The sequence below is a fragment of the Podarcis filfolensis genome, assembly GCF_964270895.1.
Source record: "Podarcis filfolensis genome assembly, chromosome: 2".
Classification (NCBI taxonomy): domain Eukaryota; kingdom Metazoa; phylum Chordata; class Lepidosauria; order Squamata; family Lacertidae; genus Podarcis; species Podarcis filfolensis.
Genome location: NC_139605.1, coordinates 19,782,450 through 19,804,852, shown reverse-complemented (window position 1 = coordinate 19,804,852; position 22,403 = coordinate 19,782,450). Strand labels below are relative to the sequence as shown.

General features: G+C 47.2%; 2 protein-coding genes and 1 long non-coding RNA gene across 4 annotated transcripts; 1 reads left to right on the top strand and 2 right to left on the bottom strand.

The window, feature by feature from the left end:
- Positions 1–2,633: 2,633 nt before the first annotated feature.
- Positions 2,634–5,697, bottom strand: JAGN1 (jagunal homolog 1). Its single transcript, XM_083602550.1, has 2 exons — positions 5,517–5,697; positions 2,634–4,319 (listed from the first exon to the last, which is right to left on the bottom strand). The coding sequence occupies exons 1-2, from the start codon at positions 5,603–5,605 to the stop codon at positions 3,857–3,859; spliced, it is 552 nt and encodes a 183-aa protein (XP_083458676.1). The 5' UTR covers positions 5,606–5,697; the 3' UTR covers positions 2,634–3,856.
- A 144-nt stretch (positions 5,698–5,841) lies between these two features.
- RPUSD3 (RNA pseudouridine synthase D3) lies at positions 5,842–16,982 on the top strand. Of its 2 annotated transcripts, XM_083602229.1 has the most exons (10): positions 5,847–6,009; positions 7,252–7,394; positions 9,107–9,151; positions 10,397–10,493; positions 11,367–11,474; positions 11,638–11,722; positions 11,948–12,074; positions 13,104–13,243; positions 14,658–16,150; positions 16,736–16,982. In XM_083602229.1, exons 1-9 carry the CDS (start codon positions 5,915–5,917, stop codon positions 14,865–14,867), a joined length of 1,050 nt encoding a protein of 349 aa, XP_083458355.1. In that variant the 5' UTR covers positions 5,847–5,914; the 3' UTR covers positions 14,868–16,150; positions 16,736–16,982. The 2 variants fall into 2 exon arrangements, with proteins under 2 accessions (XP_083458356.1, XP_083458355.1); XM_083602230.1 differs by lacking the exon at positions 13,104–13,243 and having other exon boundaries at positions 5,842–6,009.
- Positions 16,983–19,483: 2,501 nt separating this feature from the next.
- On the bottom strand, positions 19,484–22,060 carry LOC310757502. Its single transcript, XR_014545273.1, has 2 exons — positions 22,031–22,060; positions 19,484–21,753 (listed from the first exon to the last, which is right to left on the bottom strand). It is a non-coding gene; the product is annotated as an uncharacterized lncRNA (long non-coding RNA).
- Between the last annotated feature and the right edge of the window lie 343 nt (positions 22,061–22,403).

The window sequence follows — 22,403 nt, the reverse complement described above, 5'->3', positions numbered from 1 at the left end:
GTATGCGGATGATACCCAGCTCTACCTCTCTTTTAAATCAGAACCAGTGAGGGCGGTGAAGGTCCTGTGTGAGTGTCTGGAAGCGGTTGGAGGATGGATGGCAGCTAACAGATTGAGGTTGAATCCTGACAAGACAGAAGTACTGTTTTTGGGGGACAGGAGGCGGGCAGGTGTGGAGGATTCCCTGGTCCTGAATGGGGTAACTGTGCCCCTGAAGGACCAGGTGCGCAGCCTGGGAGTCATTTTGGACTCACAGCTGTCCATGGAGGCACAGGTCAAATCTGTGTCCAGGGCAGCTGTTTACCAGCTCCATCTGGTACGTAGGCTGAGACCCTATCTGCCTGCGGACTGTCTCGCCAGAGTGGTGCACGCTCTGGTTATCTCCTGCTTGGACTACTGCAATGCACTCTACGTGGAGCTACCTTTGAAGGTGACTCGGAAACTACAACTAATCCAGAATGCGGCAGCTAGACTGGTGACTGGGGGCGGCCGCCGAGACCACATAACACCGGTCTTGAAAGACCTACATTGGCTCCCAGTACGTTTCCGAGCACAATTCAAAGTGCTGGTGTTGACCTTTAAAGCCCTAAACGGCCTCGGCCCAGTATACCTGAAGGAGCGTCTCCACCCCCATCGTTCTGCCCGGATGCTGAGGTCCAGCGCCGAGGGCCTTCTGGCGGTTCCCTCATTGCGAGAAGCAAAGCTACAGGGAACCAGGCAGAGGGCCTTCTCGGTAGTGGCGCCCGCCCTGTGGAACGCCCTTCCAGCAGATGTCAAAGCGATGAACAACTACCTGACATTCAGAAGACATCTTAAGGCAGCCCTGTTCAGGGAAGTTTTTAACGTGTGATATTTTACTGTATTTTTGGTTTCTATGGAAGCTACCCAGAGTGGCTGGGGAGGCCCAGCCAGATGGGCGGGGTATAAATAATAAATTATTATTATTATTATTATTATTATTATTATTATTATTATTCTCAGTCTCAGATTACTTGTGTTATTTATGTTCTTCCAGGGTATCCACCGTAGGCAGAAGATTCGCAGTGACTATAGTAAAGGTCTCAATGGAAGTGTTGTGCCTCAGTCCTATTCCGATTGTAGACTCTGCAGTCTTTTCAGAGGGGTCCTTTTAGAACTGTTGCAGACAGTGCTATTTTTCTAGAAAAAGAGGTACCGGAACTCATCATGAATGTCTCCCTTGTTCTCTTGTCATGGCAATTGCACCCACCTGAAAGGTGCCAGAAAAAATGGCCTTGGTTGTAGCTCCCAGTCCTCCCTCAGTAACATGTGCTATTGCTCGTGCTGCGGTAGGGCTTGCTTCCCTTTCAAAGTGGTCAGAAATGTTCTCACTCAGTGCATGGTTTTAACTGAGGATGCATATCACCCCGAGATTCTTGGATCATTGCCCACCTGATCCACCAGCTTACCTGGCGGTTTTGTCACCTTATACAATTCTTTAAAAGAAACAATGCAGCTGCGAGCGTGGCAGTTGGCTCATCTGCCATCTTGAATAATGACATTGCAACTTCTCTCCCCCCCTCCAATTTACTGGGTTTCTTGACCTTCTGCAGCTGAATGAGTTGGCTGCACCACATTTTCTGACCAATAGGGCACATGTAAGGTAACCAGAAAATCAGAATAACCACCATTCAACAAGCATAAGATCCAAAGTATTATTAAATTTTGTCCTGATTTCCTACTGCTTGAAATATATCAGAATAAAATAATAATATTGTGGTATGGGAGCATTTATAAGTAGCTATTAGAGAATCAGCATGTTAAGCTTGATTAGAGTATCAGACATAGATTGGGGAGATGTGCCTCAAATTCCTCCTCACAGAGCTACTATCCTCAGCCCTCTTAGCAAACTACAGTACCCAGAATTCTTTGTGGGAACTCATGTGCTTTGGACCAGATTTAAATGTATGGTGTAGATCTGTATTAAGAGTCTTTTTTGGAACCAATCTTGTTCTGTTCTTCAGCTTCTTTTTGCACAGGGGAGCAAATGTCTACAACACTTGTGACTACCTCAAGGAAGCTTTCTATGTAGGCAAGAGATCTACTCACCCCACAAACCTCCACTTTCTTTCCTATTGACAGTGGCATTCCTTGGGCCAGTGGGCATCCTTGGAATCTTGAGAAAGGGCACCCATCACAAGATGGCTGCTGTAGGGAATGGAGCAACACAAAATGGCTGCCACCTCTCAAAGAACAGAAAAATGTAGGGGGAAATGACATCTACGCCACTGCTGCGCTTGCTCAGTGAGAGCCCTTTGCGTCTCTCCTCTGTTCAGAATGGATAGGAAGGTGGCTATCCAACTGCAACATCCAATGAAATGTGTCCAAGCTTAACGGGGCATGTTCCAATGTGAACAGGAACTGAGCAGAAGGCGCAAACATCCTCTCATTTGCACTGTGGATTTTGGAGAGGATATTTACTGAGACCTTTCACGGACACTGGAGGTACTGGTGGGCACTCTTAGCACACCACGCTGTTATCTGGCACTGCAAGGCCCTCAGCGCCTCCTGAAGAGAGGACAATGCATGATTGAGGGTGGTTTCACCTCTAGCAGCTCGAGCCAACTGCCACCATCACACCCACCCCCTGCTAATTAAAAACAAAACCCAGGTGCAACGTTCTGCAGTATTTTTCTTTATTTGGTACCCAAGTACATGGGGTGTGTGTGTGTGCTGAAACTCATTAGCTGGGAATGGGGTGGCGGCAGCAGTCTCTGGGGCACCCAGGCAGTTATAGGAAAAGGCAAGGGGGGTTATGAGCAAAGATGGAAACCCATCTACATGACTAAATGAGCAAGGGACAGCAGGCTGTGGTTGCGTCGATTGGGCAGCTGGGCTTTGGGCAGTGAGGCTACAGGGAACCAGGCAGAGGGCCTTCTCGGTAGTGGTGCCCGCCCTGTGGAACGCCCTCCCATCAGATGTCAAAGAGATAAACAACTACCTGACATTCAGAAGACATCTTAAAGCAGCCCTGTTCAGGGAAGTTTTTAATATTTAACGCTGTACTGTTTTTAACACTTGATTGGGAGCCGCCCAGAGTGGCTGGGGAAACTCAGCCAGATGGGCGGGGTATAAATAATAAATTAGTAGTAGTAGTAGTAGTAGTAGTAGTAGTAGTAGTAGTATGTAGACGATTGATGTCTGTAGTGATGTGTGCGATTCGCATTGTGGGGTAGGCTGTCGAGCGTTTTGCGGTGGTGTCCCCCCCAAAGCTCAACAGCTCTGGGCAATCTCCCCACAAAAAGTGCAAGAACTCTGAGCAATTCCGCCCCCCCAATTATTTTGTTGCGGTCCCAAAAAATAGGGGTCATTATACACAGAAAAATATGGTAAGTACACATAGCATAATCTCTCAAAAGGGCTTGATTGGGAACTCTTAAGATGGGTGAAACGTGATGGGACCCCAAGCCTCACCATGAGCAGTTCTCTTACCCAATTCACATCTAACCAACTCAAGAAGATGGAGTCAGTCTGCCTGGTCACAATTCAGCGTTCATTCAAATCAGCAGGAGCGTCCTGCATCTCTCAGTCTGAGCAAGCTAGGAAAGGTCTTTCTGAAAGGCACCAGTTGCCTCTCCCGTAAATCCCTCCCAAAAGGAGGGTTGCCCAAGTCTACAGCTCCTAGTCCCTGTGGTTGCCAGCAGAGGGTCAGAAGGCACCCACAGAGGCTTTCACTCTGCTCAAATGGAGCCCTTGCCATCTCCCATCAGCTTGGCATGGTAGGGAGGGCAGAGAATCCCAAAGAGCGCCATCTGCCTCTGCTTGAGCAAGGCACCCCTGAGCCCCCACCCCAAGCCCCCAGACATCGCTGCATGCAGGTGAACTCCTGGCCGCCTGTTCATTTCTTCTTTTTCTCCTGTGTGCTGGTAAACCAGGAGTCCAGCAGCTTCTTGCTGTAATACAGCTGCCAGCCGTGAACCTGCACGGCGACCACCACCAGCAAGTACATGACGGAGACGGCGGAGAAGCCAAAGATGAAGCGGTAGGCCTTGCCGTGGCGGTAGAGCTGCTGCGCCATCGGGAACATCTCCATGCTGCCGTAGATGAGAGGCGCCACTGAGAAAAGGCCCGTGCTGATCATGGAGATGACCAGGTAGCTGATGTTGTTCCGCGGGAAGGAGAAGAGGCCGAAGAGCGAAGGGATGATGCTGAGCAGGTATGGGTACTCCCACTGGTAAGGCATGGCCACCTGGTCGTGGGGCAGCAGCTTGAAGTGAGCGACACACATCTGCGCTGCCACCAGAAGCCACAGCGCTATCTGCATGTAGATCAACTTCTTAATCTCCGACTTGAGGGACACACTGTGGAAAGCAGAGAGGGAGGGGGTGGCAAGGGTGAGCAAGAGCCAGCGCTAAAAGGTAATGTCAAATATGGTGGTGAGACCAAGACAAACTAGGCAGAATGACATAGGCTATAAGCTAAGAAAAACCCAAACAAACCCAAACCCAAAGCAGGGAGTTGATTTTCTGGATTTTAACCCCTACCATCTCAGACTGAAGAATTATTATACTATTGCTATTTATTAATATATGTACCACTTAATGCCAAAATAAGCTCCTAAGCAAAGCTTACTCTCTCTTATTGACCCCATTTTTTAGCACAGACAATAATCCAATGTAGCACAAAGTTTCATTTTTGTGTCACTTATTCTCATCTCAGATTCCCAGACATGGTTGCGATGCAACTGCCATCATCCCTGACTGCTGGCTGGGGATAACATCCAGCAACATCCAGGGACCCAGCGTTGACGGACGCTGCTCTACATCCTCAACCATGGGCCCTCAAGTGCTGTCGGACTACAACTCCCATCATCTGTGACCACAGGCCATGATGACAAAGGCTGAAAGGATTTGGAGTCCAACACAGGCTGCTCTGGACCAACTGAGCAAAAGAATTCCGACTGTACTGATCTGTGGTGATTGGGATGATTCTATTTTAAAGAACAGAGAATCAAATCTTTTATGGGGGTGCTGCTGATAATTTCATTCTAATATTCTGCAAGGAAAGTGGAGCTGCAATCCAGCTGCCACCTTTTTTAAAAAAAAAGAACAAATTTCCTGTGCCTTTAGCAGCCGCACAAGAAATCAAAATTCAGTAGAGGAAAACTTTTCCTAGTGCGGATACTGTGATGGAGAAGGCCTGGCCAGCTGAATCTCCAGCTGTGAAAGACACAGGCAGAGGAAAAACAAAACAAAACAAAACCTCATTAGTAGGTGGCCAATAGTGATTTACCGGGCGATCTGCACAACGACGTTACATGCATTTAGCTTTCCCCCACCCCCACTTTTGAGCAAGAGGGCGGCGGCGAAAACGCAACGACGCAGCCCCAAAGCTGCCCGATAAGCGGACGGGGGGGGACCCCACGGTGGCGAATGACTAAGGAGGGATGACAGCGGGAAGCTCCGGCAACGTGCACTGCTGCGGAGGCGGGGGAAGAAGCCTGGTTTCCCCAGCTGGGCGCGCGGCTTGCTGGCCCCACCCCCCACCCCGCGCGGCACCTCATTTGGTAGTGCTGTGCCACGCGCTCCCGGTGCCGGAAGTCGCTGCCGTCGGTTCCAGCGGCTCGAGGTCCCGCGCGGGACGCCATCTTTCACCAGCGGGCTTAGCAAAGCAGGTAAGCCAACCCAAGTGCGCATGCGTCAAACCGAGGCCGTTCCCGTTCCCTTCGCGTCGGTGGCTATAATGTTGGAAGCGAGGGGGGGGGTGGCTGTTTGCTCCCCGCGCCTCTCTGATTGGTAGCACTCGCCGTCTCTCGTGTGACGCTGACCAATCCCCTAGTAGGAGAAGGGAAGGCGGGGGGGGGGGAAGCCGCGCCAATGCGAAACTACATTTCCCAGCGGGCTTAGCGAGCCATTTCGGGTTTATCCTTCGCCGTTTTGCTCGCGCGTGGGTCTGAATGGAGCCTTCTGCTCTCCTCAGGGTCGCGATGTTCCGCTCGAGCCGTTGGTGCCTCATCTGCGGGTGCGGAAGGCCGTTTAGTTCCCGCGCCTGGTAAGAGGCTCGTGAGGAAACTGGGCAGGGAGTCGGTTTGTCTCTCCCCCCCCCCCTGTGTATCCCACTCTTTTCGGCCAGCCACCTCTCAGCCTGCGCTAGGCAGAAATTCAACAGGTGTAGTTTGCCCCCCCCAACACCGGGGGCGTAAGTGATAGGAGGGAGGCATCACCTGTTGAGCTTCCAAAGCTAGAAACAAAAGGTGGCTGCAATGATAATGAGGCCCAGACGTTTCTTCTGGATACAGATTTAAGTTACTGGAAGGAAGCTCCTGACTCTTCCTTGACGCACCAGCATCCGGTTAAATGGACAGAGGTGTACAGGGTTGAGCCCCAAGAACCAGTTTCTAGTTTTAAGGCCTAATTCTAAAAAGTATGGATAAAGAAAAAAAACACCTCCAAGCACGTGCAGAGTGCCTTTTGCTTTAATCAGTAAGAGCAACCTGGTATTAGGAGGCAGGAGATCTAAAGTAGGTAATGGGTTTTTTATTTTTTTTAATGCAACATTGAGCCACTTTAGCCCCACAAAAACCCTGCGGGTGGTTTGACTGACGAGTTGGGAATGTGGGGAGAGGCTGTTGGTTGAGGTGGTGGAGAGAATGTTGGATGGCACTGGGTACGAGTGAAGGGAGATATTTGAGGGGGGGAAGGGAATCGGAAGGTGTTTGAGATCTGGTTGGATAGGGGTCGAGTTTGTGAAAAGTGTTGCATGGTGGATAATAAGCCCTCTCTCCCCACTGGCCCTAAATGTGCTCATTCACATGTCTTATTGATTTCAGTTAGATTTAGAGAGCTAGTGTGTCTCCTTTCTGATGTTACAACTACCCTGTGAGAGAGATGGAGATGGAGGCGTAAAAGAGCACCATCATTACATCTGTTTTAAAACTGGCTCCCTAGGGTCCCTTTTGCTGGCTGTTGCCCATAATCATAATAACCAATTCTCTACATACATATCCCAATTTCGTTTTTCTCCCCCCGCATAAACTCGTTTACTTGATCACTCTGTATTCTGAGCCCCTTGATGGGCACAGACCCATTATATAATCCAGAGCTGCTGTTAGCAGCTTCTCTCATAGATGCAAGATATGAATCCAGATCAATATTTATGTATTGTTAGAGGAAGTTAAGAGTGGCAGGCAAGCTGTGTGTAGAAGGAGCCAGTGTCAGAATGGGAGACGAAAGTATGGAGCTTAAGGCCAGCTGGCTATATATTGGTGATTATTTACGGTTTCTTATTTTGTAGGTATCAGTTGCTGCAGAAGCAAAGAGGCTCACGGAAGCCAGTCACAGACAACTCCAGTGAAGTAAGCATCTTGAGTCCCACAAGATCACTCAGCCCCGAGGAAACGTTGAACCTCCTGGAAGCATCAGTAGTGCATGCAGATGGTATGTCTGTCATTTCTCATAACACTAGAACGACATGTGAAAAGAATCTTGGGATTGTAGCCTTAATCCAGAATGTGGCAGCTAGATTGGTGACTGGGAGTGGCTGCCGGGACCACATAACACTGGTCCTGAGAGATCTGCATTGGCTCCCAGTACGTTTCCGAGCACAATTCAAAGTGTTGGTGCTGACCTTTAAAGCCCTAAACGGCCTCGGTCCTGCATACCTGAAGGAGCGTCTCCACCCCCATCGTTCAGCCCGGACACTGAGATCCAGCGCCGAGGGCCTTCTGGCGGTTCCCTCATTGCGAGAAGTGAGGTTACAGGGAACCAGGCAGAGGGCCTTCTCGATAGTGGCGCCCATCCTGTGGAACACCCTCCCTTCAGATGTGAAGGAAATAAGGAGTTATCCTATCTTTAAAAGACATCTGAAGGCAGCCCTGTTTAGGGAAGTATTTAATATTTAATGCTGTACTGTTTTTAACATTTGATTGGGAGCCACCCAGAGTGGCTGGGGAGACTCAGCCAGATGGGCGGGGTATAAATAATAAATTATTATCATTATTACCACAAGTAGCACATGAATCAGTAAGTGTGATGCAGCTGCAAGGCAGGCTAATAAGATTTGAGGATGCATTAACAGAACCATAATTTCTAACTTGCTGGAAGTAATTGTTCCCGTTCATTCTACCCAAATCAGACCTCAACTGGAATACAGTTGTACCTTGGATCCTGAACACCCTGGAGCTCAGATGTTTTGGCTCCCAAACATTGCAAACCCAGAAGTGATTGTTCTGGTTTGTGAACATTCTTTTGGAACCCAAATGTCCTGCAGCCAATCAGAAGCCACAGTTTGGTTTTGGAAATCGAACAGACTTCTGGAACGGATTCTGTTTGACTTCTAAGGGACAACTGTACTGCGTCTGGTTTGGGGTGCTGCATTTTAAGAAGGATGTAGACAAATTGGGACAGATTTAGTATTCTAGTGGGGTGGGTGAAGGCACAGTTTCACATTGCCTAGCCCTGGAGTGTTATAAATCAGACCTGCCTGCACAACTTGTGCTCACCAAGCTCAATGCAACTCTCAAGCCATGTATGATGGCTTTCCAGATACTGCACTTGACAACTTATGCTGGGTTTTCAGCCCAAGCAAGGTACAGGCAGTAAAAATAGGAGGTGTATAGATCCTTTGTTGGTCTGCCATACATGGTTAGTGAGCTGCATTCTTCCTAATTGTATAGACTTGGTATAAGCAAATGGAAAAAAAGTTGAGAGTAAAAACTGGCCTATTAGCCTTGGCTGCTCTAGCGGAGGATTGTGAAACTTGCAGTAGATCCCCATTCTGCTTAGGCTGAAAGTGTGCAGAATGTAGCTTGCATAGCACACCTTTGTGTGTTCATGTATTCTCTCTCTCCACAGTCCTGTCCCGATCCCTCTGAATTTGGTGTCTTTTGTTTAGAATGCTGCCATCAAAAAAAAGTTGTTGGGGAGAAGGGGGCATACATTTGAAAGGGAAAGGAAATATAGAGATGGTGGAGAGGAACAGGGATTTCTGCTTATACAAGAAGCCCCTTTCCCCGAGCGTGGAAAATTCCACACAGAGCCTCCTTTCGATTCTGCATTGTGGCAGAGGTTGTTGACATGTGTTGGAGTTGTTTTGAAGACTCCAGCAATCACCATTTGTCCCTGAGGCTCCTGGTTCTTTTGTATTTCAGGTTCACTGGTGGCCATCAGCAAACCCCCTGGCTTACCTGTGACAGGTATGTGGCGTTACATTTTGATGTGTTTGGATCCTGTGGGGTTGCGTCCCTTGGGCATTTCCTTATAAAGTGGAAATGCAGGATTATAGAAATGCCTTTAGAAATACATACAGATATGCCTGTAGTGTACAGATTAAATACGTGTTGTATGTGGCCTCCCCTTGCGCTTGGCAGTTAGTGCAGAATGCTGCAGCACAATTACTGACAGGTGGGAGGCCTTATCAGCATATAACACCTGTACTCAGAGGTCTGCCCTGGTTGCTGATCCACTACTGGACTGAGTTCAAGGTGTTACTATTGGTATATAAAGCCCTTAACAACTCTTGACTAGTTTACCTGTGAGATTGCCTTACCCCACATGTGCCCACTGCACTGCTTTGATTGGCAGAATTGGAACTTTTACAGATGCCACATAATATTCACATTGCATCTGTCAGAACTTGATCATTTCGTGTGGCGGCACCGACACTTGGGAACTCCCTGCCTGTTGATATCAGTCAGACACCTTCACTCTATTCTGCTGGAGGCATTACTATTTAGACAAGCCTATCCAGATGTTGCACTGTGGGTTAAACCACAGAGCCTAGGACTTGCCGATCAGAAGGTCGGCGGTTTGAATCTCCGCGACGGGGTGAGCTCCCGTTGCTCGCTCCCTGCTCCCGCCAACCTAGCAGTTCGAAAGCACGTCAAAGTGCAAGTAGATAAATAGGTACCACTCCGGCGGGAAGGTAAACGGCGTTTCTGGGTGCTGCTCTGGTTCGCCAAAAGCGGCTTAGTCATGTTGGCCACATGACCCGGAAGCTGTATGCCGGCTCCCTCGGCCAATAAAGCGAGATGAGCGCTGCAACCCCAGAGTCGGACACGACTGGACCTAATGGTTAGGGGTCACTTTACCTTTACCTTTACCTTTATTCAGATGTTCAGAAAGTTTGTATGAGTTTTAATTTGTTTTAGTTTATTCTATTATGGTTTTAACTTTCTGTATGTTTTAAATTACCGTTGTAATTTTTTTTAGTGATAATTTTTAAAATCTTGTAAACTGCTTCGAGGGTTTTTTCCACAATCAAGTGGTATATACATTTTGTGAAATAATAAGTAAATAACTAAGCTCCTAAAGTAAAACTGGACCAGGGTGGGAAGGGCTGGCAAGCCTTTGCCAGAACAAGCCTCTTCTTTGCAGCCTTGAGTAATGGCTAGCTTCTGTGTGGCATTAATGATTTTTCCCTCCTTCTCTGCCAACAACAGGCAAACCGGGGGAGCTGACTTTGCTGTCTCTTTTACCGGATCTAAGCCAGAAGCTTGGCTTCCCACAGAACCTCGATGTGATAAAAGCTGCAGTAAAGTAAGTAAACGGAAACAAGGTTTTGGAGAGAATGACAACAGGCTGTGTACAGGATGGGTCTTATTTATTTAAATTCCACCATAGAACTCAAGGCAGCACACATGTGCTCCCATCCAGATACTACTTTGCTTCAGCTTCCCATCCTGCACCTCCAGACCATGCCCTGACACAATCAGCAAGAGGGCATTCAGTAAAATCCAATTAAACTGCTGTATTGCAAGAGAACCCATAGCACAGAAGTTAGACAGCTGATCTGTACTACAGCTCCAGTTTTCCAGATATGATCATGTGCTCCGAATTCACTTCAGAACTTCTGTATGCAAAAAATAAAATAAAAATGGTTGCCAAGGGCTAGTGGAAAGATTTGTGATTGGCTCTTGTGAATCTAAAGACTGTGAGGCTGGAGCAACTCCCTATGAGGGAGCTTATATAATGCTTGTGAGATTATTCACTTAGAAAAAGGGACAACAGGGTGGGGAGACATGACAGAGGTATATAAAATAGCCTCAGATACTGGCGGGAACTTGTAGCTGTTGTGACTTTTGGCCATTGATGCCACCTTGGGTGGTTTTAAGCAAGGCACTTACTCATGGCCTGGGTCAGAGAATTAAAGATAATACAGTGCTACCTCGGGTTAAGTACTTAATTCGTTCTGGAGGTCCGTTCTTAACCTGAAACTGTTCTTAACCTGAAGCACCACTTTAGCTAGTGGGGCCTTCCGCTGCCGCCGCACGATTTCTGTTCTCATCCTGAAGCAAAGTTCTTAACCCGAGGTACTATTTCTCGGTTAGCGGAGTCTGTAACCTGAAGTGTATGTAACCTGAAGCGTATGTAACCCAAGGTACCATTGTAAAAGATTTTGCCTCTCCCTAGGGAGAGTTCTGGACTTGTTCTCCTCTCAGGTTGCCCGAGCACCACCCAGCGCCTCCAGGATTTCTATGCCCGATGTAGGAGAGCAGGAGATCCAGCCGCTACTTACTGGTGAGATGAAGACTTCCTAATCACTTCCCATTTCCATAGTAGGGTGGGGGGATCCCTCAGCAAAAAGACTTTAGGTTCCCATTCTGCCTTCCCCATTTCCTTCAAAGCGTTGTAGGCCCAGTTTGGTGTGCGTGTGGCCTGACAGAAAATGTTCTCTTCGCAGTGCTGTCACTACCAGGATCCCTGCAGCCTCGGAAGGGGAAATTCGTACAGGTCTCAAACTGATACAGGTCGAAGACCATAAGCTGGTGAGGATAGGTTTTTAACGGAGGGAGGAGAGGATTTGACTCTAGAGAATTTGCCTGCTGCTGTGGGCAGCTCGTTCAGTGGAATCCTTGCAGGGCCTGAAAAGTTTGGTCTCGCTTCCTCTGGGATCCAGTTGCCTGGACTGGGCTCAGGGATTACTTTAGCTGCTGAAGTTACCATTGGCCCTCAGGAAACACACTGACTCCGGGCTTCTGTGTGGGTTTCAGGTGGTGCCAGTGGCTTCCCCTTCTCGAGGCAGCCTCCAGAAGAAGGAGGTTAGAAAAACACGGACACTCTATAAGGTGCTGGACTCCCGTGAAGGCTGCGCCCTGGTGCAGCTTCAGCCACTGACAGGTGCGTGACGGAGGCCCCGTGGCACAGAGACAGTCGCAGGAATAACTGGAAAGGGGCGCTGTGATATGGAAAGCAAGCTGAGCAGCTGACACGAGTTCCCTCAGTTATAGCTACTCCCCCAAGATTTTTTCCATTTATAAAATGTATAAACTTTTTGATCAAAAAGCTCTCCAGGTTGCCCAGCATACACTTTGGAACCTGAGATAGCAAACCCTTAGCCACCTCTTCTTTTTACAGTTGATCAAGTTTCTAGCTTTCATGACTGTAGAGAAACCTTTCCTGTACATAACTGCATAGTTGTTTACTTGACGGGCGGGAAGTTAAATGGAACTGGGTTAGGTCCTTTTATAATTAGGCGATGGGGTGTTCATGACCAGTTGATTTCCCTGTCCCTCTCTGCCTTCCTTCTCTTATTTTAAGCCTCTTTCTCTTCCTTTCCTCTTACCATCTTAGCCTTGCCCCCCAGAAATGCTTGCCTGCCCTTTCCCCCCCGTTTTTGCACATTCAAAGTGTTTCGTTTTGCAAATTACCGTATTTTTTGCTCTATAAGACTCACTTTTTCCCTCCTAAAAAGTAAGGGGAAATGTGTGTGCGTCTTATGGAGCGAATGCAGGCTGCACAGCTATCCCAGAAGCCAGAACAGCAAGAGGGATTGCTGCTTTCACTGCGCAGCGATCCCTCTTGCTGTTCTGGCTTCTGAGATTCAGAATATTTTTTTTCTTGTTTTCCTCCTCCCAAAACTAGGTGCGTCTTGTGGTCTGGTGCGTCTTATAGAGCAAAAAATACGGTAATATGGAGCAAATCTCTGCAGTCTAGGGTTCTGTCCTTTTGCCTCCTTTCCTTATTTTGGACTGCAGAAATCTGGGTTCCTTGGGTACAAGATCAGGCTATCATAGTTCTTGTTTTTTGACTCTGTCCATTTGTCTTACTCCGGTTTTTAAAAGAGCTTGGATTGCGAGGGTCACAGTGTAAAGTATTGTTGGGGAAGTCTATACTTTCATCTTCACCTCTCCTTTGTCCTTTTGGCAGCCTTCACTAACCAACTCCTGGTCAGCCTGATCCTGCTGCTGAGCCCTGCGCTAGGGGACCACGTGTATTCCTCCCGTGTGGGGTCTGTCCTGGGGGAGCCCTTCCTCTTGCCTGCTGAGAGTACCCTTCCTCGCACACAGGTACCAAACTGCTCTGATGCCGCCTCCTATCTTGGTGTCGGGGATCTACAGAGCAATGTAGCAGGATAGAAGGAAGGAACCTGACTGAGCAGTGCCTTGGCACAGTCAAATCTATGTCTCCACAACCCAAGGCTATATCACTTGGGAGATAGCAGCAGCAATCAAGTTTTACATCCATTGGGGAACCTTTTGCCCTGCAGATGTACAGCTCCCAACATCCCTGACCATTGACTGTGCTGACTGGGGCTGATGGGAGTCCAACAACATGTGGCTCCTCATCTCTGCTTTATGGCCATACAAGTAGCTGACATTCCTGGCTACAGCCTTCCAACTTCTCTTTGTGCTCCAGGAGCCTTTCGTTGTAAAATGGGGCCCAATGGAAACGAATCTGTTTCTCCCCAATCCTAGTCAAACGCTCTAACTGCTCCATTGCTCCGGCTCCCTCCTAACTTCTGATGGCAGGGACATGCCTGGAGTAGGGCCTCCTTTTCGTTTATTAGGATGGTATGCATTATTATTATTATTATTATTATTATTATTATTATTGTAAACCACCCTGTGATCCTTGAAGAGCGGTATAAAAATCTATTAAATAAAACAAAATAAACTCTTTGCTTCCATGCTTTCCCCCCAGACCTCGCAACTCCCCAAGCTGTTACTACCTTAACAGGGGCAGACGGGTACCACACAGGTCTAATTCCTTATTTATTTATTTGATATATATATACTGCCCTTCACAAGATCTCAGGGCGGTTCACAGAATAAAATGAACTTCAAAGCAACTGAATGGGTGGTGGTGTAAAGGTATTAAAAAAAAAAAAAATCAAAGAGAGAGCCAGACTGTAAGATCTTCCACACCACATCTGATTTGGAGCTCAGTTGATCTTCCTACTGTGCTTGGACATGAGAACCTTCCAAGCTCCAGGTCCTGCTCAGCGAAGAAGTCACTATTCTGTAATGAACCGTCCAAGCTTGGCAAGGATAAAAATGAGACTTGGCGCCCTTTCTTGGGCTAGAGCAGGCTTCCTCAACCTCGGCCCTCCAGATGTTTTGAGACTACAATTCCCATCATCCCTGACCACCGGTCCTGCTAGCTAGGGGATGATGGGAGTTGTAGGCCAAAAACATCTGGAGGGCCGAGGGTGAGGAAGCCTGGGCTAGAGTGACAAAAAGCTCCCGCCCCCCCCGAGTAAAATAAGGACTGTTATGCACTTTCCTGTAGAACAGCCTTCCTCAACCTGTGGGTCCCCAGATGTTGTCGAACTACAACTCCCATCACCCCTAGCTAGCAAGGCCAGAGCTCAGGGATGATGGGAGTTGTAGTCCAACAGCATCTGGGGACCCACAGGTTGAGAACCGCTGCTGTAGAAAGTTGTAATGACGACGCCTTCCCCCCCCCCCACCCTCTTGACAGGTCCTAGAAGATGCTCTGCTGAAGAAGCTGCGCCTGCAGCAGCAACTGGCGCACCGATTGCCTCTCCACCTGCACCTGCACCAGCTCCTCCTCCCGGCCGCCGGTTCCCCTTCCTCCCTCACTGTGCTCACGGCTCCTCCGCCGCCTTTTTTCCTGAAGACCCTTCGTCTTCTGGGCCTCGCCTTGCCGCAGGACAAAAACAAGCAGTGACAATGCATCCGAAACGTTCGCCTCAGCTCAGCAGGTACCGCCTGCCCTGGTCAAGTGGAAGTGATGGTTTTTGACAGCCAGAAGCAGGTCTCTGCCAGGTTCTTGCGGCGGAAATAAAGCATCTCGTCTTCTACTGGCCGGATGCTCACAGAGCTGCTGCTGAAGGATGTGAAAGGGAGAGGCTTCCTTTATACCTCCTGCGGTCTTAACAGGGCAGCAAAAGCAATTTTTGGAACTCTTTGTGCCGTGCAGCAATGAAGGTAGCAGCGAGGGAAACCTGGGTTCTAGAGTTTATGTTTGCCCTGATGAATGCAACCTCCACAGGCTGTGAACCAGCCGGCCAATTGCGTACACATGGTTGCGCCATGGCAACGCGAGTCAGTGGCTGGCTTGAGGTCCAGACCGGATCGGCACACCCAACTCCTACTGAAATCGGCGGGAGTGCTGCACTCCCATTAACTCCGATGGGATGCATGCGCTCCTCATGCTGTGTGGTTTACGCTCCTTGCAGCACTAAGCAGTTGCTTGCCAACGGTTGCCTCTGGCACTCAAGATAATGGCACTCTTCTGGGGGGCAAAGCAGCGTAGTCTTCTCTCCTTTAATCCGTATTTCTATGAAACACAAATGACTAATGAAAAAAATGTGCTTTGGCTTTTCACTACTGCTTTTCTACATATATATATATATAGTGGTACCTCGGTTTAAGAACAGCCCTGTTTACGAACTATTCGGTTTACGTACTCCACAAAACTGGAAGTAGTGTCCTGGTTTGCGAACTTTACCTCGGTCTAAGAACGGAGGCTGAACGGTGGAAGGGGCCCGGTGACGGGAGGCCTCATTAGGGAAAGCGCGCCTCGGTTTAAGAACGGTTTTGGTTTAAGAACGGACTTCCAGAAGAGATTAAGTTCGTAAACCGAGGTACCGCCGTATATATATATAAAATCGGAACCTTTAAGCATAAAGAGCTGTTGCTGAATGGGTTTCAGATAAGGATCCCTTTGCTCCTTCTGTGTCGTCTCTTGAATTGAGAGTAATTTTTAAAACTATCCCGGCCACCCTTCCGTTTAAATGTTCTCAGGGTAACTTTTACGTGATTAAATAAATAAATAAATAAAATGGCAATAAGATGAAAATGCAGCTTCAGAAGTGGCAGCAATTTATAAAAATCTGTTTTAACGAAAGCCTGGGGAAAAGACAAAGGCCTTCCCTGAGTGATGAGCAGACTGAAGGGCTGGCGTCATGGGAGCCTCCCTGGACAGAGGGTCCCATAAGCCCAATCGGTGTTAAAGAAGGATAGAACTTTCTTTATGTATGCCACAACAGCAGCAAGAATACTTATTGCAAAATATTGGAAGACACAAGATCTACCCACTTTGGAAGAATGGCAGATGAAGGTGATGGACTATATGGAATTGGCGGAAATGACCGGCAGGATCCGAGACCAGGGGGAAGAGTCAGTGGAAGAAGATTGGAAGAAATTTAAAGATTATTTACAGAGATATTGTAAAATTAATGAACTTTAGAATAATGTTGGATTAAAATTGAGAGGTTTCTAGCTGTAATGGGTTAAAAGAATATGAAAAAAAAAATGGGTTTATAAAAGTAAAATTTCAAGATCACAACAATTTAAGAATAAAGATTTGGGTAGAATAAAGAGGGAAACAAATTGCTGAGCTAATAAATTGAATTGGAATACAAAAAAGAGAGGTATGAGGAGGTCCAAGAAACAAGTAAATGAAAAATAATGTGATGGAAAGATTTTTTTTCTTTTTCTGTTTGTTTTTATTTTTTGTAATGTAAAAATCTTAATAAAAATCTTATAAAAAAAAAAGACAGAGGGTCCCATAAGCAAGGTGCCAGTGCTGAGGAAGCCCCGCCTCCACCCCCGTCACCAGCTGGCACCATCCATGATGCCAGGATGTGGAGGCATGAGTGTGCAAGGTTTTGTAGGACTCTTAAGTGGGAAATAGCTGGAACGCTGGTTTAAAATGTTGTCTACAGCTGGCAGCCAGCTCCTCCTCCCGTCTCATTTGAAGCGGCTTTGTGTGATCTGAAAGCTTGGTTCTCTTCTCTGCTGATACGAATTGATCCGATAAAGGTGTACCTTCCTTGTTTTCACGCCTAGTAATTTAGTAGTAAGATTGATTTGATAACCGCTGGACTGGTGCCGTTTAACTTACGGCAGGAGGCAGAGAGTTGGAACAAGTGCTCTTAGTAGTGGCAGATGGTTATCTTTACAATGGCTTTCTGTCAACAGGGTAACCAGAGAGCCTTGTTGAGTTACTGCAGTGAGATAACTGGCATAAGATTGCAGGCATCAAGTTCATCCTGTTTTTGGGCTAGTATTATGGTGCAGAGGTGCAAGTTGAGTTCAGACTAGAGGAATGTTTATGGGGTGGGGGGAAATCTAGTTTTGTGTTATATACACATAGGTCCAGGCCACTTGAGAGAGTTTGTAGACCTGGGCACAACCATATTACTTGGCCACTTTTTCCTTTTCTTCTATTTTTTTTTTTTAAATATTTTTATTCGAGAATTTTTTCCATATAAACATAACATACATAAACATACAAAGACAAAAACAAAACAAAAAACATGTACCATTTCATATCCTAGTTTCTTGTACCTTTCTTCCCCGACTTCCTCATGCCTCCCTTTTCTGTATTCCAAATTCTTATCAATTACTCAGCAAATCTTCCCTTATTTTAATTTAGATTTAAACTAATCTTCCTTATTCTCCTTTTCTTCTAAAGAGGGTGGCTGCAGAGGGGTCTGGAGCAGTCTCCTGCAAGGGCCGAGGGCCAGAGATTCCTGCTTTCTAGCAGCAGCAGCAGCAAGTGAAACTTACGAGAGGCAGAATCAGGGCTCTTGTTGGCAAACATAAAGGTAAAGGGACCCCTGACCATTAGGTCCAGTCGTGACCGACTCTGGGGTTGCGGCGCTCATCTCGCTTTATTGGCCGAGGGAGCCGGCATACAGCTTCTGGGTCATGTGGCCAGCATGACTAAGCCACTTCTGGCGAACCAGAGCAGCACACGGAAATGCTGTTTACCTTCCCGCTGGAGCGGTACCTATTGATCTACTTGCACTTTGATGTGCTTTCGAACTGCTAGGTTGGCAGGAGCAGGGATCGAGCGACGGGAGCTCACCCCGTCGCAGGGATTTGAACTGCCGGCCTTCTGATCGGCAAGTCCTAGGCTCTGGTTTAACCCACAGCGCCACCTGCGTCCCGTTGGCAAACATACACACACACTAATAATAGGAAACAAGCATTGTTTGCTTCCTTCAGAATGAGAATTGCTGTTTAAAAACCTACAGCTTATTCTTCTTTAAAGGATGGAAAGGCCAGCTTTTGTCCCAAACAAAATCAAGAACTACATAATTTTCCTCCTTTCCTCCTCCTCTCTCTCCCCTCGTTCCACCCATCCCCACCAATCGTATTAAAAGAATGCAGCTTATGGTTTGTTGTGCAGCATGTAAGTGTCAGAGTGCTACCTGCAGTTAGGCTGCTTTGGAAAGAACAAAGAAGAGTGACTGGAAAATGTGCGTGCAGCCTTGCTTGCAGTTTGGCTCTTGCTGCCATCTGGAACCAGGCTGCAGCAGAGCATCAGCCAAGTGTGTGTGAGAAGTGGAAAGAGACTTCTTAGTTGTGTTAATTATTGTGGCTCATGCTGGAGGGCTGCAGCATGCTGTGATCTCCCGTTGTCCACTATGTAGCTATAAAACAAATGCTACTGCTGGAATAAGTTTACAGGTCTTTGGTCAGCTAGAGAGGCCAGAATGGAAGAATCTTAATGCATGGAGTGGAAAGCAGGAGGGGCCATTTAGATACGTTAAGGCATTAAAGAATATTTTCAAATGTGACACAAGGGTTTCCCTGCAAAATATATTTTTTAAAAGGGTTGGGAGAGGAAACTCCAGGTACTACAAAGTGATGTTAAAGGTTTTGGTATTTGGCCTGGGTAAGGGCATTGTACATTTAACCAGTGAGGAGTTTATCAGCCCTTGTTAGAAAATCATGGCCCGAAAAGCCTCCGGTTGGACTTTGATCATCCTTTTTATCGCATTTGGGTTATGACATCACCATTAAATCCTATTTGAAGAGCCCAATAATAATAATAATAATAATAATACAAATTAGCAAAGTGTTTCTTTTTGAAGAAGGGAATAGTGCCAGCAGTAGGGAGAGACTGGAGTCTAGGAAGCTCCTTTATACAGAGTCAGAAAGATCTTTGGTCCATCTAGTTGAGTATTGTGCCCTGAGGCTGGCAGAGCCTTTGCAGGGTTTCAGATAGAAGTGTTCCTGGGCTCAGCCTGGAGTTGTCAGAGGCTGAACCTGGTCTCTACTGCATGCAGAGCATGTTCTCTTCTCTTACACTATAGCCCTGAGCGCCACTGGTGCCATAAGTGAGCCTTACTCCCATTCCACTGAAATCTCAGACTAGCACAAGCAAAGCCTGCCAAGACTGTTTGGTGGTTTCTTTGTAACGTCGTCAAGTTTCAGATTTTACCATTCCGTATAAATGACAGACTTCTCAACGTCCTCCATTTCAAAGAAAACAAATCAATCCCCAACCCCTTTGATCAGAACATGAAAAACTGAATTCTACAAAGATCAGACTGCAAAGGTAGAAGTTTATTTCTCTTTCACAAACTGCAATCCACAAAACCACTCCACCAGCAAGATACCAACGATGTAAAGAATATTTTTTTAAAAAACAGACTCGCCAAGGAAAGCTGTACAAATGTCAAACACAACTGCACAAAACTTGTATTCTTGGTTCTCTTCAGTGGTTTAGGAACAATGAGCAACAAAAGAGATGCATCAAAGCTTCCACTTCCTGCCTTTAATCATTGTGTTTGGAGAGTGGATGGAATTGCCACTCGCCTTTTTACTGTCAGTGCCCCTTAATGGCAGGAGTAGCGGTGGGGTAGAGAAGGAATCTGTGGCCCCCCAGAATTTGGTAGACTCTAGCTCCCACCACCCTCAACCATTGCCTACTATGGCCGGGGCTTATGGGAGCTGAAGTCATAACAACATTTGGAGGATCACAGATTTCCCCATCCTTGTTTTAATGGCCATCTGACATATTGAAATACAACAGGTGGAGCTTTTCCTGCCCCTCTGTATATGAGAAAAAGGTTTGCCTGCTACATGACTCTGTCTCAGGCTGCTGGCAAGTACAGTATGGGAACAGGGCTGTGTTTTTGTTTGTGTAAATGAAAACCTTAAGCTTGAGTAAGAACAAGGTAAAAACAAATTATAGCATGCTTTTGTTTTGTAACAAAAAGATACGGCACAACTATATAACCACAGCCTAGATAAATATATGGAATAATAAAAGTAATTTTTAAAAAAAATCTTCCAGAAGGTGGTGGGATTCAGGTGGACTTCCAGAGGAGAGCCACCCAGAATCCTGAAATAAAGATGCCTTTATTTCAAAGTCAAACTAAATCTGTTCATCTAGCCCAATACTGACTATGGTGACCGTCAATGACTCTTCAAGGTCTCAAGAAAAATCTGATCCCAACCTTTCTACTTGAAATCCCTTAACTAGCAATGTTAGGGATTGAACATGGGGCATTCTGCATGCCAAGCATACGTTCTGCCACTAAGCTGTGGTCTCCTTCCCTTTCCCTTCCATCTCCTTTTAATACAAGAACAATGCTAGCCAGCAGCTGCTCCAAACCTGCTCACTGAGACCGTCATGGCATGAGCAGAGGCGGGCTGTTGTGTAGAGCTTCATACAGGAGGATGGAACCTCAGCATGGAGGAGAGGCCATAAGGAGCCAAGCCACGTCCTAGAACAGGGAATCTGTGGCTCTACCGATGTTGGAGTCCAGCGCCCAGCTGGCATGGCCACCGTGATGTGAATTGATGGACTGCAGCCGCTGGAAGTCAATCACCCCTTTCCTAGAACAAGGAACTAATGTCTTCATTTGTAGCACCACTTTGAGCTGAAACAATGGGAGAGACCTGCTAGAAGGCTATGGGATCTATAAACTCAAACTGTGTGGTTATTAAAACATTTCCTTTTGCACATACACCCAGAATCCACGAGCCATCTAACACACCTATTCCCCCCCCCCCTCAAAGGCAGGCATTTAACAAAGCCTGCATTGGTACTACGCAGTAAATTAATGAGCTTTCAGGTGCTTTGCATTGGCCATGGGAGTGATAGGCTGAAGTGCCGCTCTTGGCTTTTCCTCCCTCCGCATGTCAGTTCCCAGAATTGTGTTGCACTGTATTTAGCAGAACCCAGCATGGAAAGAGAGCCGGCTTTGAATCTTCCCACTGAGTTCTATATGACGAATGTAACTGGGCTGCAACCTGGAACACAGTTAATTGGGTAAAACCGACATTGGGAATTCCAGGAGCGGAAGGGGGGAGGGTTAATGCCCCGTTTTCTGGAACAGAAGAGTCGCGGTGGCACCAACAGTTTTATCCCCTCTGAAGAAACGAATGTGAATCCTCCAGCTGCCAGGCACCATTTTGTTGCTCCTTAAGCCTGGTAGCAGGATAAGGAGATTGTGGAGGTGGCAGCAATGTTATACAAGGAGGAAGGAGGGAACAAAAGCAGGAGCTACGGTAAGTTCAGGTAGGGTGCACCAGAAGAACAAAGGCTGGACCCAGTCCCAAATCCACACCTCAAATTTCACTAGCAATACGCTTACCATGATTTTTATATATAAAGATAACAGTCCTGAATTTTGCCTCCTTGTTAATGCTCCAGTGTGACTCTAAAATACCACGCGGGGAACTGAATTTCAGGAAGTGAAGCAAAGACTGGCCAGAGAGTTTTATGAGTGGAGGGGAAAGAAGGCAGGGCATCCGTAGAGAATAATATTGCCCTCTCTGCACCCCCAAGCCAAGTAATGAAATGCCTCCTAATCCAGTAAAATACCGTATTTTTTGCTCTATAAGACTCACTTTTTCCCTCCTAAAAAGTAAGGGGAAATGTGTGTGCGCCTTATGGAGCGAATGCAGGCTGCGCAGCTACCCCAGAAGCCAGAACAGCAAGAGGGATTGCTGCTTTCACTGCGCAGTGATCCCTCTTGCTGTTCTGGCTTCTGAGATTCAGAATATATTTTTTTCTTGTTTTCCTCCTCCAAAAACTAGGTGCGTCTTGTGGTCTGGTGCGTCTTATAGAGCGAAAAATACGGTAGCTATTTCCTTTTTCTGCAGCCAGGATTTTTTTTTTTTTAAGATTCAGGCTAGTATTGGCAGCCCAGAAGAGCCTCTGTTCTCTTGCGTGGGGTTATTCTTGAACCCTGAACACTGATCCTAAACCTCCGCTGCCTGGCGGGATATCTTTGGGAGAAGAAAAGGTAACTCTTGCAGCCAAGCTGGTGCCAATGTATGGCTCTGCTTTCCTTTGGAACGCATCAGCGTGGCCGAGGGTGGAGTCCTGTTCGTCTGGCAGCCCGGAACCTCCCCATTCACTGCCCAGGCTTGTACCCCAGGGAGGCCACTTTGGTGTGGCTAATGCAGCAGTTTGAGTGCTCTAAAAACGTAGGGTGGCGGTTTTGTTTAT